The 14,113-nt window shown below is 43.4% G+C and overlaps 1 protein-coding gene across 1 annotated transcript in view; it reads left to right on the top strand.

Moving 5' to 3' along the window:
• Nucleotides 1–12,347, top strand: part of tmtc2a (transmembrane O-mannosyltransferase targeting cadherins 2a) — a 53,922-nt gene extending 41,575 nt beyond the window's left edge. Inside the window, exons 9-12 of the mRNA XM_034578667.1 lie at nucleotides 2,386–2,467; nucleotides 5,797–5,911; nucleotides 7,599–7,662; nucleotides 10,898–12,347. Coding sequence (XP_034434558.1) covers nucleotides 2,386–2,467; nucleotides 5,797–5,911; nucleotides 7,599–7,662; nucleotides 10,898–11,095 — 459 coding nt within the window. The 3' untranslated portion in view covers nucleotides 11,096–12,347. The remainder of the gene's footprint in view (nucleotides 1–2,385; nucleotides 2,468–5,796; nucleotides 5,912–7,598; nucleotides 7,663–10,897) is intronic.
• Nucleotides 12,348–14,113: the final 1,766 nt, after the last annotated feature.

The raw sequence follows: 14,113 nt of genomic DNA, 5'->3' as shown, positions 1-14,113 counted from the left end.
CACACACACACACACACAGAGGAAGACGAAGCATTGTCTTCCTAACGACTGCAGCGGTTAACTACCTGGCTGAGTGTAATTAAATGGGACCTGAGGTGGCTGAGCGGTGTGATGAATAATGCATGTTCAGTGACTTATGGGACATTGCAGAAAGGCAAATCTCCTCCTATTGATTCCTCCGCAGAGCCTGGAGAAGTGTGATAATTCTTATGAGGCGTGACCGTCTGACTGTGAAATGTGCACGACAAACACACAATTCTCCTCTTATAGGACGTCAAGCGGGAATCGTAATCCATTTAACGAATTAAGTGTTTGACCTCTGTCATCCGTGGCCACTATACCTGCTTTCAGACGTGCATTGAAATCAAGACATTTTCCTGAAATTTTTCCCAAGGAGCTGCACGTGACAACGCAAATGTTAGTTGCTCTGAACATTTTCCTGTTTTTCTGCCAGTCCCCTGGTGAAATGTCGGAAATTGCGAAAAATAAAGCAGGGAAATGTCATGTTGATGAGGTTTCTAACACTCGACGATCACAAAACTGGAAGAATTCCAATATCTCGGGATTAAAGAGAGGTGTCGTAGACATTGAAAGTTTCAGGACATTTCCCTGTTGTTGTGAACACGTCTGACCCCCAAAAATCTCCTGCTGCCTTCTTCATATGTGGAAAGTCCAAATGTTCTTACGTGGGTGACCTTGAATTGGGCCTGATCCGGGACTGATGCCAAAGAGCTTAAAGAAAAAACAGGTATTGGAGCTTCTGATGTCTGAAGGTCGCAGACACGGGGAGTTTGTCTGGTGTAGATATCTCTCTGTGATTGGACGACTTCCAGATTATTTTTCTGTCCCTCGCTGTGTGTATCTGTATTTATACGAGAGCGTTGGTGAACATCAAGGGCGCAGAAGTTTGCTCTGGCTCTTCCAGAACGCCACCTTACACCCGCGCTGTTTTTTTTAATCTGCAGACAAAACTCTTGCTTCCTCTCCTCACACCACCTCCTCCGTCCCACCAAAACACAAACACATTTATGGGACAACAGATGTGTTCACAGCTGAGTCAAGTTTACACGCTGGAGCCGAACCGTGTGCCCCCCTGCGACCTCTGCAGAGAGGTTTGACCCCTTTCCTTCCACAGCCTCAAGGACTGAGCGAAGACACGACCAACGTGCTGCGCCCTTTTTTTCTGACGCACACGCAGCTGCAAACCCTTACGGGCTTTAGGGCTTCGTTCTGATCATTTCCTCTCTTTGTTTGAAAGATTTGAAGATACAGACACACGCACACCTAGAGCACAGGTTCAGATCAGAGTCACCCGGTGTGGCCGGACATCTGCTGCGCTCCCTCAGGCTCGGGGCTCCGGATCCACGCCGGGCCCCTGACTCTCGCACACAGACGCCCCCCTCCGCTACTACAACAGGTTTTAGGGAACAGGAGATTGGACGGACCCTGGACAACGGGCCAGTGGACCAGCTTATAATGCAATTACTCTGCTTCCTTATTGAATCACTTCATCAGCTACATTTTTGGCCGTCCTGCCGGAGTCAATCCACAATACTAGACGTGGGGAGGCAAGGTCAAACTCAAGACTTGTGCTGTGGTTTACCCCCAACGTGTTTTTCCCGGAATCTCTGAGCCATTTGCTAATGTACGACAACAAATCAGCTTTGACCCGCCCCTCTTTCTTTTGAAAGTGGATCCATGTCACATTACGGAGGCTTGAGTCCTCATGCAGCACCCGCGGGTTCGGTTCGGACTCTGACATTTGCTACATGTCTTTCCTCAATCTCTCTTCCCATTTCACGCTTGTGCTGTCCTGTCAATAAAGGTGAAATACCATATTTTTTAAAGTAAATTCACGATACAAAAGCTAAAACCTGAACGTCTTGTGCACATTCTCGCCTTTCAGGAAAGTGCAACTTCTAAAGCCACTAGTTTTCCTTCTTCCTCCTCAGGTCAACTTACAGAGGAGTCTAGAGAAGCATTAGAAGGTGTGATGTGCATTGAACGTCAGGCTACATCGAGACTACTACATTTAAGTTTACACTAATCTGGAGTTTATGAGCTCCTAAAATGAAGAAGTTTGGAAACAAGGGACCCGATTCAGTTTGAAATCTCATGGCAGGGATGGAAATGATGACACAGTGACCTACATCTACCTCCTGATGGGTTTTTAGCAATTGCAACCCGATGATACGAAAATGCAACAGCAAAAGCCTTGTGTCGGGTGTTTGGTCCCTGTTTTACTAGCTTGTAGGTCTAATATATTTAAGATGTTTATGTAAGTAAAAGTACCTTGTGCCACCCCTGAGAAATTCTGCTCACAAAAAAAAAAAAATGTAAGTAAAATCCCAAGTACAAACAATTATTTCCATCTTTTTTCTTTAGGGGCAGAAGACAGAAGCAGAGAAGTATTTCCTGAGAGCGATTCAACTGGACCCGACAAAAGGAACCTGCTACATGCACTATGGTGAGAACCATTTACTTACAGACGCTGTAAAGCCTTGTTATCAAAGTTTCCAAATGTCTCTTATGGTTGACAGAGCAAAGAAAATATAATTTGAAGTAAAATCCTACTTTTCTACTAAAGCATGTGCGGTGTAGCTCTTACAGGCTTTACTGTGATGATCAGGCTTCACCGCAGTCAGCTGTGGTCAGGATCAGAATTCGACAGAGGTCTTTACCGTCTTATCCTCCAAACTTTGAGGGACACACACACACACAGTCATTAATAAATACATCAGGTTCTCTTACAACTCATCTTATAAACCACCCTGATCCAAGCTTGTTGCTTACAGGACCGGATAGGAAAGCATTAGCCTTTAATATTTACATGGATCTGTCCAGGTGCAGCTGCAGCGTTGCGACACTCGTTGCAGCCGCAGTGAATTGTGGGAAGGGATTTTCTCCTCTCCTTTCTTTAAGGATGGTCCAGTGTTCAGTTTGCTAAAGGAGATAAGTAAGCTTCTTTCCTTATCGTTTAAAGAATTCAAACAGCTCTTATTGTGGCGGCCGAGCTGAGATTCTTCTGGGTCATTTCACTCAGTTAGGAACCTTCCTAAGCAAAATCAACTATTCAAATGCACCCCAGTAACAACAGCCACACTAGTTGAACCAGATGTTCGTAGTAATACTCGGGCAGAGACTGGCAGCCGGTGCAGGCTTCTTGAAGCCGGATTGATTGGTGAACGGCAGCTAGGTGTGTTTGATTGTGATGATTCACAGGTGAGGAGGGAGCAAAGGTGAGGGGGAGAATGACAAACACAACCACACACCACTCATCACAAGGGAGAGATAACAAGAGACACTTGGGGGGTAGGGGTTGCATTCATCCAACAAGGTCCAACAGTCCCCCAGACCAAATACACTTATTAATATCAGTCACCTAAACATGCCAGAATTTTTTTCAGCAAGATTCGTGAGTTATTCTCTGAGAAAAACATGGAAATGCAAGAGGTTTGGATGAGAAGCACTCTGGCATGTTTTGGTAGAAAAGTAGGAAATGAATTCAAATGTCTTTGCTCTGTCAGCCACAGGAGACATTTGAAGAAAGAGGCATCTGTATTTTTCTCCCAATGTTAAAAAAGGAATCTGCCACCGGATCTCGATCCGCACCGAAAATTTAAATTCATAAGTTTTGACCCATACCACATCCTTCCACCAAGTTTCGATGAATAAGGTGAAAGACATTAAGAAACATCAGTTTGCAATAAGAAAAGATGTGTGTCCATAGTTATTTGCATAGAAAAAAAGTTTCTTATCTTTTTTGTTCAGATTCGTATTCTCTTAATTATTTACAATAGATATATGGTTAAGTTTATGGTTAAACTATAAAATATCATTTAGTTTTAAATGTTTAATCATTGCCAATTTAAATAAAATACATTGTATTCTGATATATCGTTATTGGAAAACGTTTACTCCCTAATATTTGTATTGGCCACTTAAAAATCCATATCAGTTGGGCTCTTGTCAAAATACAGTCAATTCGACATTTAACCTGATAAGAATTTTTGGAAAGAATCAAAAGGTCGTAATCATTTTTGAAGTGTCGACTCCTTCACTGTTTATATTTCCAAAAATTCATTACGTTAACTCCCCTGCCCTTTAACTTAGTGTTGTGAGTGCTGGGAGTGTGGGAGCGGTGTGAGGCCTCGCAGACGGTGAAAACACACATAACAAACAGACATGTAGTGCGCCGTGTTTATCTGAGCCAGGAGACACCGTTTACCATTTGTAACACGGAGTGAAACATGATAACGCCGTCCTCCTGCCGTGTTGTTAATACTGAATTTCATATCAGTGCGGAGGAAGACGCTTGTTGCCGCTGCAATGTCGCTATCTCCGAGATATTCATAGGAAATGAAAGCTGCCCCGTCTCGCTGAAAGCCCCATTGTGCGCCGTCCCGTTTCTCCCGATTCCGTATCTCGCTCCGTTCCTGCGGGTGCTTTCTCTGCGCCGCCATATCTCTGGGGTTTGGGTTTAATCTGGTCCCTGGCGAGGGGTGCGTTTGCTGTCTTTGGACCAAGCTGCTTCCCCTTCCTACCCCTTTATCCGCCTGTTTTCTCTTTTTTTTACCATTATTTTGTAGCTTCTTGCTACAGGTGATGTTTATTTGGTCTGGTCCTTCGCCTTTTTATCTGGCTGCTTTAGTTAACCTGGGTTCACTGGATGAGCTCCGGGTGCGAGTGTGTAAGGAGCGATGTTATCTGTCCACATTATAACACAGTGGAAACACACACACAAACACACACACATATGAGGGAGTGCGAGGAAGTGAGGACACGGAGGGTGATTGCTATGGCAAGGCCCCGTTTCCTGCCATTGTTCACAGTAACGTGTTTTAATTCAAACAGACCTGATTCTAAATAGTTGTTTTCAAAGCTTTCAGCAAACGGACGCACATCTCAATGCACATTCCCCTCTTCCTACACTTAGTAACATCTGCGGCCGAGACTGAGGCAGGCGCTCGTATAGGTGCCGCGCCAGGTGGCCGGACCCCCACAGGAAAACACACGAAATACCTCCCGTTTCATCTGTGTCGGCGTCGAGCAAAAACAACGACCCTTCAACTCATTCGCCGCCACGTTTCTCCCTCGCTTTCTTTGCATTTCCTGTGGCGCTCGTGTCTTTCACCGCCTCCATTCATCATCCTTTGTTTCCCCGTCAGTCTCCATCTTCACCTGTCACTGCTTCATTTACCTTCTTTCTTGCTCTGTCAATACCACTTCGAACAGTTTGCCACAACACAACGCTCAACTTGGGGCCAGATCCTGCACAGTAGTGGTCGTGGAGTGGAGCTGCAGTATTAAGGTCCCACCGATAGACAAGCTCGACCAATCGGGAGTCAGTCTCAGCTGTAAATCATGATGTTTCACTCTGTTTTTTAACCTCCGCTCTTAACAAATTAATTACTACCAAACTTACCAGAAAAATGAACACTACAACAGTGGGTTTTTTTTATGTATTTACCGTAGACAACATTTTAGCTCGTCCATGTCCAATCTGCTAACATGGAGGACTTGAGGTGTATATACTGCAGCCAACCACAAGGGGGCCATCCAAATGTTTTGGCTTCACTTTTGGGAAGCTGTCATGTCGGCCATCTTTATATACAGTCTGGGTCTAATACTGAGATATTTCTGTCCGCACCAAAGTGGTGGACCAGCTAAGAAACAAATCAACCGATAAGTAGTCCCATCCCTAAAGTCAAGTAACTAGCAAAAAAGGAAACAGAAATTCTACACGCTGTTAAGATTAAGACCTTCTTCTGTCCCGTCCCCCCATTCCCCCTGCAGGTCAGTTTCTACTGGAGCAGTCCCGTCTTGGCGAGGCCGCCCAGATGGCAGAGAGAGCGGCGGAGCTGGACAACTCAGAGTTTGATGTGGTCTTCAGTGCTGCTCACATGCTCAGGTTGGTTAAACTTACAAACGGAGTCCCCCCCCCCCCCCCCACACTGAAAAAAGCAAACGGTTCGGAAAATTGAATAAACGTCTCTTTTTTTTTTGTTGAGAAATGAGGTTGTTGAAAGCCAACGTTTGCTGCTGTGCTGCTTCACCATTTGTGGGTTTACTCTGTACCACTGCCATTTAGTAAACAGCTTTGATATATAAGTTATACCAGCGTGAGAGTAGAGTGTAGTAAACCTCCTCTCTATGGATGGAAATAGCTGCCATAAAGCTATTATATATTACATGTATAAACAGCCCTGCAGTTTCAGTCCATCACGGTGCTGTTTCAGTCCAGAGCTTGTAAAGACGCCATTGGAGAATTCCCCATTAAAGTTTGGCAAGCACGTGCACACCCACACAGCGCACGAGTCTTAAAAAGGTGTCAAAAGAGAGTGGGAACGTCCTTTACTCGCAGCAGCTGAAGGAATCACTGGAGCAACGTGCCTCGATTCCTTTTTGCTCCACATATCTGGAAAAGTCATTACTGCTCTCAAGCCTCCACCATAAAAGCAACACCGCAGAGGATTTGTAAAAAAAAGTTAAAAGTCTCAGGCTTTGGCCGAAGTTGGCTTTTGGACACGTCAGAGTAAATCTAAAGGACAGATCATTCTGCTGTGTTCTAGTCCGACTGGATATTGACTCTAAAGTTAGTTTTAGACCCGTGTTTTTTCCAGAGGGGCTGAATGTGTGAACGCAAACGTCCGAGTCAGTTGCTCCAGATATCTTTCGGAGTCCAATGTGATAACACAGCAGGAAATGTCTTGAGAATTCAGGAAGAGACCAAATGGTGAGGCAGTTATAGTCAATGCACAGAAAGTAAAAAGAAAGAAACCAGCAAAATTGAAGCTTGAGGTAATTTCACAGATGAACAGGTAGAGGAGAGAGAGGAGCAGGAAGCAGGACGTGACTCATTAGAGCAGGTGAGGACAGTCAGGAAGGAGGGAAAACCAGACAGAGACGGGAAATAAAGTTAGAGAGGCGCACAAAGAAATAAGCTTCAAAGTAAAACAGGAAATAATCACCTACAAGTGCAAACAGCTGAGATTTATATCCAGAAATACAAAACCAAAGTCCAACAAAAAGAAAAAATCAAAGTCAAATCCGAAGGGCAGATTCATGACGGTTTAGGGATAATTCTAATGTATTATTTTTTTTAGAAAATGAAGAAATTACTTTTGACACTTCCCTCATTTTCTCCTCTTAAGGACCATGTGTTACATTCCAATTCTTTATTAGTCGTAATGACTCTGCATCACTTCACTACACAAAACCAAGGAAGGTCACTTAAAGATGATGACTATGAAAGTCTGGCTCATTCGCTCCTTGGATAAAATCATATATATATATATAAGGAGGAGATTAACTGTTGCTTAATGTGGTGAAACGATGCTGCCAAACTAGAAATTTATGACACAGCTACTGTAGCTACTTATTAAAGAAGCTACTCGCTTGACACAGAACGCTGGTTCCCAATTTTCGTTAGATTCTCAAGTATTTTATAAGCTTGTGCCACAGAGTAATCATGTCAGTCTGTGAATAAACTCAAGTCTGTGTTTTTTGCTTTGTGAGAAACAAAGAAAACACTGTTGAATATGTGTGTGAGTATCTGTGTTTGTATTAACTCTCCCACTGTTCTTCTCTCTCCTCAGACAGGCGAGTCTCAATGAGGCCGCAGAGAAACAGTACGAGCGCGCTGCCAGCCTCAGACCAGACGTAAGTATCGGGGTTGGTTGGCCTGTTAGCATTTCTCACGGAAAACCTGCACTATAAATTCAATTTACAACACACGGCGTATTACCCATCATCCTGACATTAGGCCGTAGCACTGTCATGGCACTGTTGTTCCTGGCAAACAGAAAATGGAAACTGTGCATAGGTCGTTGTGTCTCGAAGTGCTTCCTGAAGAGAAACGACTCCAGAGTTTCCTGCCGTCTGATCTGGAATTCACTGAGCCCACTCTTGACCATCACGCCGCGGTGAAACAGACGGAGCCGCGTGTGCCGTATCGTGTCTCTGGAAGTCAACAGATGCGGCCGAGGAAGTCGGGGGCCGCTGTATCGTATTTCTTCCTCATGTGAATCAGTCATTTTGAAAGGAAAAGGGCTGCGTGGACCAGTCGGGGAGCGGTAATTTAGAGTCACAGAAACCTCTGTGTTTTCAGACCAGGCCGAGGAGCAGCTTCCTGCGCTCATTTGTCATGTCGGTGAGAGAGGTTTAGATTTTCCTCCTCATGCCCTGCACTGGAGGAACCAGTGTTATGTTGCCTCACCCTGTAAGAGCAGTGGTTGTTTTTGGGGGGGTCTGGTTTAACTCCACAGTGCTGTCAGACAAACTCAAGCACCCCCACATATCATTATCCACTTGTGTTCATTTTAATTTGTTTCAAAATGTTATTAACCCGACCAGTGCAGAGCCTGTTCTAAACCTGCCTGTTTGCTTGTCCTGCTGCTCCGGAGCTACTTCACATTTATTCCTCCTCAGTTCTACAATAAATTGTTACTAAGTTAGAAAACTTTGCGTTCAACCTACCTGGTTTATCTGCAGTGAAGATTGTGTAGTCAATACATACATAACATGTCAACTATTTCAGAGGTCTGTTAAGCAATCGAGGCAATATTCAGAAGCTCTGAAACGATTCTATGAATCATCAAAGTGATCTGGTGGCGATTTTGACCCAGTTGTTGTTTATCCGAGGACATAGAAGAAGTTTCGGCTCGGTCCGCACTCTGAGGGTCTGTAGCCCCGCCCCCAATGACTGCTAAAGAGCACCAGTCACCTGTTTTGGCAAATTTTATTTATATTGAATGTACCATGTTTTCAAATCGCACTAAACTCGGGCTGCAGAATTTAGCCACTTATCCGAGACTTTCAGTTACATGCATGTTTCTTTGTATTTTCTCCAAATGAACGGAGCTACTCTACAATTATTTTCCACACATGGTTGTACATTTTAATTTGGAAACCACTGTCTTTATATTTTACTTTGAAAAACATTATACTAACATCATTTAGCATTCAGACCCTTGGATGGTTTCTCTTGTCTTTAACTTCCCCCCCGCTCACGCCTGCTTAGTGAATGAATGTCTCTCAAATATCAACTTAATCCAGCAGCTTTCAGGTGATGAAAGATTCAGCGCTCGTCACACGTGCTGAGAAAAGCAATAATCATGTGCCTCCCGAGAAAATATTTCATTTTACACACACACAGGATGAAATGCTTTATTTACAGCGCTCACATAGAGGTTGATCCCTCATATAGTGCTGAGCTGTGAGCAGAATAGAAGCTCTTTACTTATTGTGGAGAATGAGCTCTGTGGGTCCTGGGAATGAAAAAACTATTTTAGGATGAGCTCAAGATTTAATCCTGGTTGATTTGGCTACACCTGCGGTTACCGTGGCAACAGCAAGGATGGTGTCTTAAAATTGGTTCCAACAGCACAACAGAGCGGCCTAAAAACCCCAAAACGTCTAATACTCACTGTGGCTGCTCCTTAATTTTCTATTTCTCCCTGAAATAATTAAAAGTGATTCAATGCAGGTATCTTGTTTTGTAAAGTTTTTTGACAATAATTCCCACAACTAACTTTCTGAAAATGAAGAGTTTACATCCGTTTCATCGCTCTGAGGTTTTATTACAGCGAGAGTGACTCGACTTCAGAGGGAAACTGTCTCCATCAAGTCAGAGACACAGAAAATGAACGACAAACCTATAGCGGCTCTCTTATCTACACAGAACACGTGTGAACACAGCTCCATTTCTAACGTTCCCTGATCCCTTTCACTGTGATTCAGCCCAGATTGTACATTGCTCTTCACCCAGTTGTTTAAAAAGAAGAATGGAACGTCATTCATCTGGCTTCGTGTGTCTCTACCGCTCATAGAGCTCTGCAGTGGGGAGAAGAAATAAAAGCAGATGGAGCAATGCAACACATTGTTAATACAGTCATGTGTTGCACTATAGGTGAGAAGAAGGAGCGATGGAGCTGTGCTGCAGCTCCTCTCACTGTGACTCTGACTGCGTTCATTCATTACGTCTCCAGCCTCCTCTGGAAATATTCCAAACGAGCCCCCGAGCCGCTGCCAAAGAGCCGTCTTTTAATGCTCCTTTAGACGTGGAATGTGGTCGAGCGAACTCTCAGGGTTAAGAGGAGATGAACGGTCGTGTTTTTGCGGAGAAATCTGTGAACTAGTTGCCAAGTTGCTAACCATATGTCATGCATGCGAGGACGCAGGCCCGGGAACGAGGCCAGGCCGGCAGGGGGGGGGGGGGGGGGATGAGGTGCAGATGACTTTTTTGAGTGGGATGAGATTTGGGTGTGTTTGTTAGTTATGGCTCACTGGGAATCAGATCTGTGACCTGGATTTTGCAGCTCTTTCATTGCTGGTACACTATTCCAGGCCAGATGGTACTTTTTATTAAAGAGGGCTCAAAGAAACACACCTCGAAATGTTTATTCACGTCGATAAACACTTAACACTCGCCCACGCACAATCTGTAGCTTCCTCTTTGTTCACTGCAGAGCTGTCAAAGAGCGCACGTTTGTCTTTGGCCACGTCTGCTACTATACTATGAGATTGTGATGGGGTGGAAATGAAGGCAAATTTGATTTTCTAAGCCATAAGCAAATGGCACATTTTTTACTATCTATGCAGACTTCATAGTTTCAGCTGCATCTGGCATACAATGCAGTTCTCTTACTCACGTGAGAACTTGTCTTTCACTCTTTAGTCTGTGTACCTGTCACTTGAAATCCATTGAGCAGGTGCACCCCCTCTACCACCATTGATTGAATTCATTTCCTGAGAAACGCTGCAGAAAAAGTGAAACAAAATTCCTGGATCAGGTTTAGAAAGTTTCCCGTTATGATTAATTCAAGGTTGACGCTGTTGCCACAAAACACCTCATCTCCTTCCTCCCCACTTCTGTACCGTTTCCCTCTTCTCTTAGTACCCGGCCGCTCTGATGAACCTCGGCGCCATCCTCCACCTGAACGGCAAGCTTCCCGAAGCGGAGGCCAACTACCTGCGTGCGCTCCAGCTCAAACCCGATGACATCATCACCCAGTCCAACCTGCGCAAGCTGTGGAACATCATGGAGAGGCAGGGGCTGAGGACTAAGCTCGGGGCGCAGAAGGGCGACCTATGAACTTGAGAGAGCTGCTGCACTGTTCCGTAAACGATGACGTAAAGTGTCCTGCAGAGACTGAAGCAGGACGAGATGAAGGACATGATTCATGGGATGTGACGTCTGTCGGAAGCTTAGCGTGTTTGGGATTCAAGGGGCAGGCTCTTCCTGACAGCGTACGTCGGCTCAAACTACTAAAACTAATGTCCTCTTTTGTACAAATTTTATAATGTGATGCTTAGTTGTTAAATTAAATAATGAACTCAAAGTCCAAAAAAGAGAAATACCTTGAGATCAAAGGTCTCAAACATGAGCTGATTAATATTCTTCCACGATAATTGAAATCTTGGGTCTGTTTTCGAGCACTTAATTTGAGTGAGGATGTAGCAAAAGTATTTAAATCACTTCCACAGAGAAGTGGGTTTTGAAGTTGTTGGCACTGACGGATGAATGACGATCATACGCTGGTTCGTCTTAAAGGGGAACTCCTCTTCACGCATCAAAGTCTGCTAATAGATTTTGGGAAAACCATCTACGTACTTGAAGTAAAAAAGTATAAAGTCTTTTGTGGCTCCAGACGGAGTTGTACGAAATCCTCAAGCGATCTGTGAGTCTGACGTCGGTAGCGCGCTCTTTATCTTGCAGCTTAAGGCTACGTTAGCCATTGTTAGCATGACACACATGAATATCCTACAGAGCTGTCGGGGGTTGAGGTGCATTATGGGTAATGTAGGCACCAGATATTGAAAAAGTAAGAAGGAAGACGAAGATGTTCTTTTTGCTAAACTGTCAATTGTGAGTCTGACAACATCAAAGGAGTGAAATCGGTGAACGAAAGAATTTCAAAATAAAACCTCTGACTAATTTCTCTCAGGGTGATCGAGCCTTGAACTTTTCCTCTTAATGTCCTACTTAACATTCAAATCGTGCCAGACATCTTCAGGTACTGCCCTCTAACAACACTGCTCTATTGTACACACAGTAAAATAACTCATCAGAAGATGTTTTTGCACCAGGCGCATTTCAAAAGCTTATGACTGTAAAAATGAAAAAAAATAAAAATAAGGATTGTTAATAAAAATTCCTCCGCGGTGCCAAATCTTATCCTGAGTCTTTTACGCCTCTCGTGCCAAGCAAAGAACTGTCGTCACTTATGTGTTGTTGTGTCGAACGAAGATGTTTAATTTCATGTGATTCAATTTAATTTATTAATATGTGTTATTTTATGTGTAAGAGCCCCAACACTGTGCTGTTTGTCCGTCACATTAGAAAATCCTCTCTCTCGTTCCTCCGAGGCAACATGACGTTAAAAAATGTTTTTTTATTATTATAAAATGTTTTTTTGTTCTCTCTGCTCAGGGACGTCAGGTTGTGGTTCCTGTCACACAATGAGTGTGTGACACAGAGAGAGCCTCTTACAATGATCGTAGAAGTTTTTTGATGATCGTGATTATTTGGTTAAATTATAGAAAAACCTGTAGCGAAAAAATGTGCCGTGTTTTTGTAAAGAACAATGAAACCTTTTCCATAATAAAAAACGTGATTTTTTGCTCTCAGCCGGGTGATGTCATCCAATGTTATTTCTAGACTTCCAGAGAAATAAATAGTAATGTGTCAATTTGAATGAAATGAAATTTAATGAGAGACGACTGTTACCTTAATCTTAACTTAACCTTAAAACATGTCTTCATCTTAAAATGTAATGATTTACGTTATGAGGATTTACTTTTTTGTGACCCCCCCCCCCCCCCACACACACACACACACAGACAACACAGTGCTCCACAAATTGGACTTCACACACTCTAGACTTCAAACTCGACTCACTTATCGACGCGTGAGAACTCACAGCCCCAGTTTCTAACATTTCAAAGTAGAACTCAGCAAACATCTACTGAGACATATACAGTTACGTAACAATAATAACCGATTCAAAGCTGTGTTTGTTATGCACAGAAAGCAACGCAAACTCTTTAAACACCATCTGCTCGACTCGTCACTGAATCTGTCCATCTCACCCTCAGGAGCAATTAAATCATCTGAAATACTGAGAGATGATGGCCTGGATCTGGAAAACAGCTCAGTCTGAAATAAAAATACCAATATCAGAGCAATAAAAATAAAACAAATTAACCCACATGCACATAATGTGCAACGAGCACATAGTGTGTGTGTGTGTGTGCTGAAGTCATCTGGGATGGATGGATGCTAATGTCGGGGATGCAAACTCGTCAGGGATGAAAGAAAAGCGAGGGTGGAGGGAGGGCAAGAAAAATGTACGTGGTTAATGTCGTTTTTGCTGTTGACATATTGTCACATCAGCAAAGACTAGAATTGCACCATTATGGTTAATGGTTTGTATTTATAAATATATATATTCATACAGTGCATCTATGGGCAGCACTTTTTTCTATGAGGCGCCATTTGGGGTTCAGCATCTTGCCCAAGGATACTGGGATCAAACCGCCGACCTTCTGGTTGGAGGACAACCGACCTACCCCTCAGCCACAGCCACTTCTCAGGGTCTCTGCAGGCTTTACCAACCACAGGTTTAATTTCAATTCTCTCTTTATGTCAAATAAATGCATGAACTGCAGTGGAGCAGAAGTATAAAGTAGCTGACTTGATTTGGCCCTTTTCTCAGGCCCCTGCTTGAAAATGTCATTCCTACAATTATTCTCTGCAACTACAGGGTCTATATAAATAATCTTGGTATCTAATGTCAAGGCAACACTTGTAAGACCTCTGCAGGGGTGTAAGCATCAATATACATGTTCCTGGGTCAGAGTAAAAGAAGATGGAAAATAAAATGTTTTTTTTTACACCAAACAGAAATGTACAATTACAATTTAAAAGTGAATATTCACTATGAACTCATGCAGATGAAGCACAACATCTGGACATTATCCGTTTATCCAAATAAAGGGAAGCAGAGCGAGGGCAGAGAAGTTTTAGAAGAGATAGATATTGGCGTCCTCTCCAAATGGAATTTTTGATTAAATATGTGTCATGTAAGATTTCTCACAAAAAAACAATTTA

The sequence above is a fragment of the Hippoglossus hippoglossus genome, chromosome 23 (genome assembly GCF_009819705.1).
Source record: "Hippoglossus hippoglossus isolate fHipHip1 chromosome 23, fHipHip1.pri, whole genome shotgun sequence".
Lineage (NCBI taxonomy): Eukaryota > Metazoa > Chordata > Actinopteri > Pleuronectiformes > Pleuronectidae > Hippoglossus > Hippoglossus hippoglossus.
Note: the sequence above shows the minus strand (reverse complement) of the source record. Positions and strands in the feature narration are given on the sequence as shown.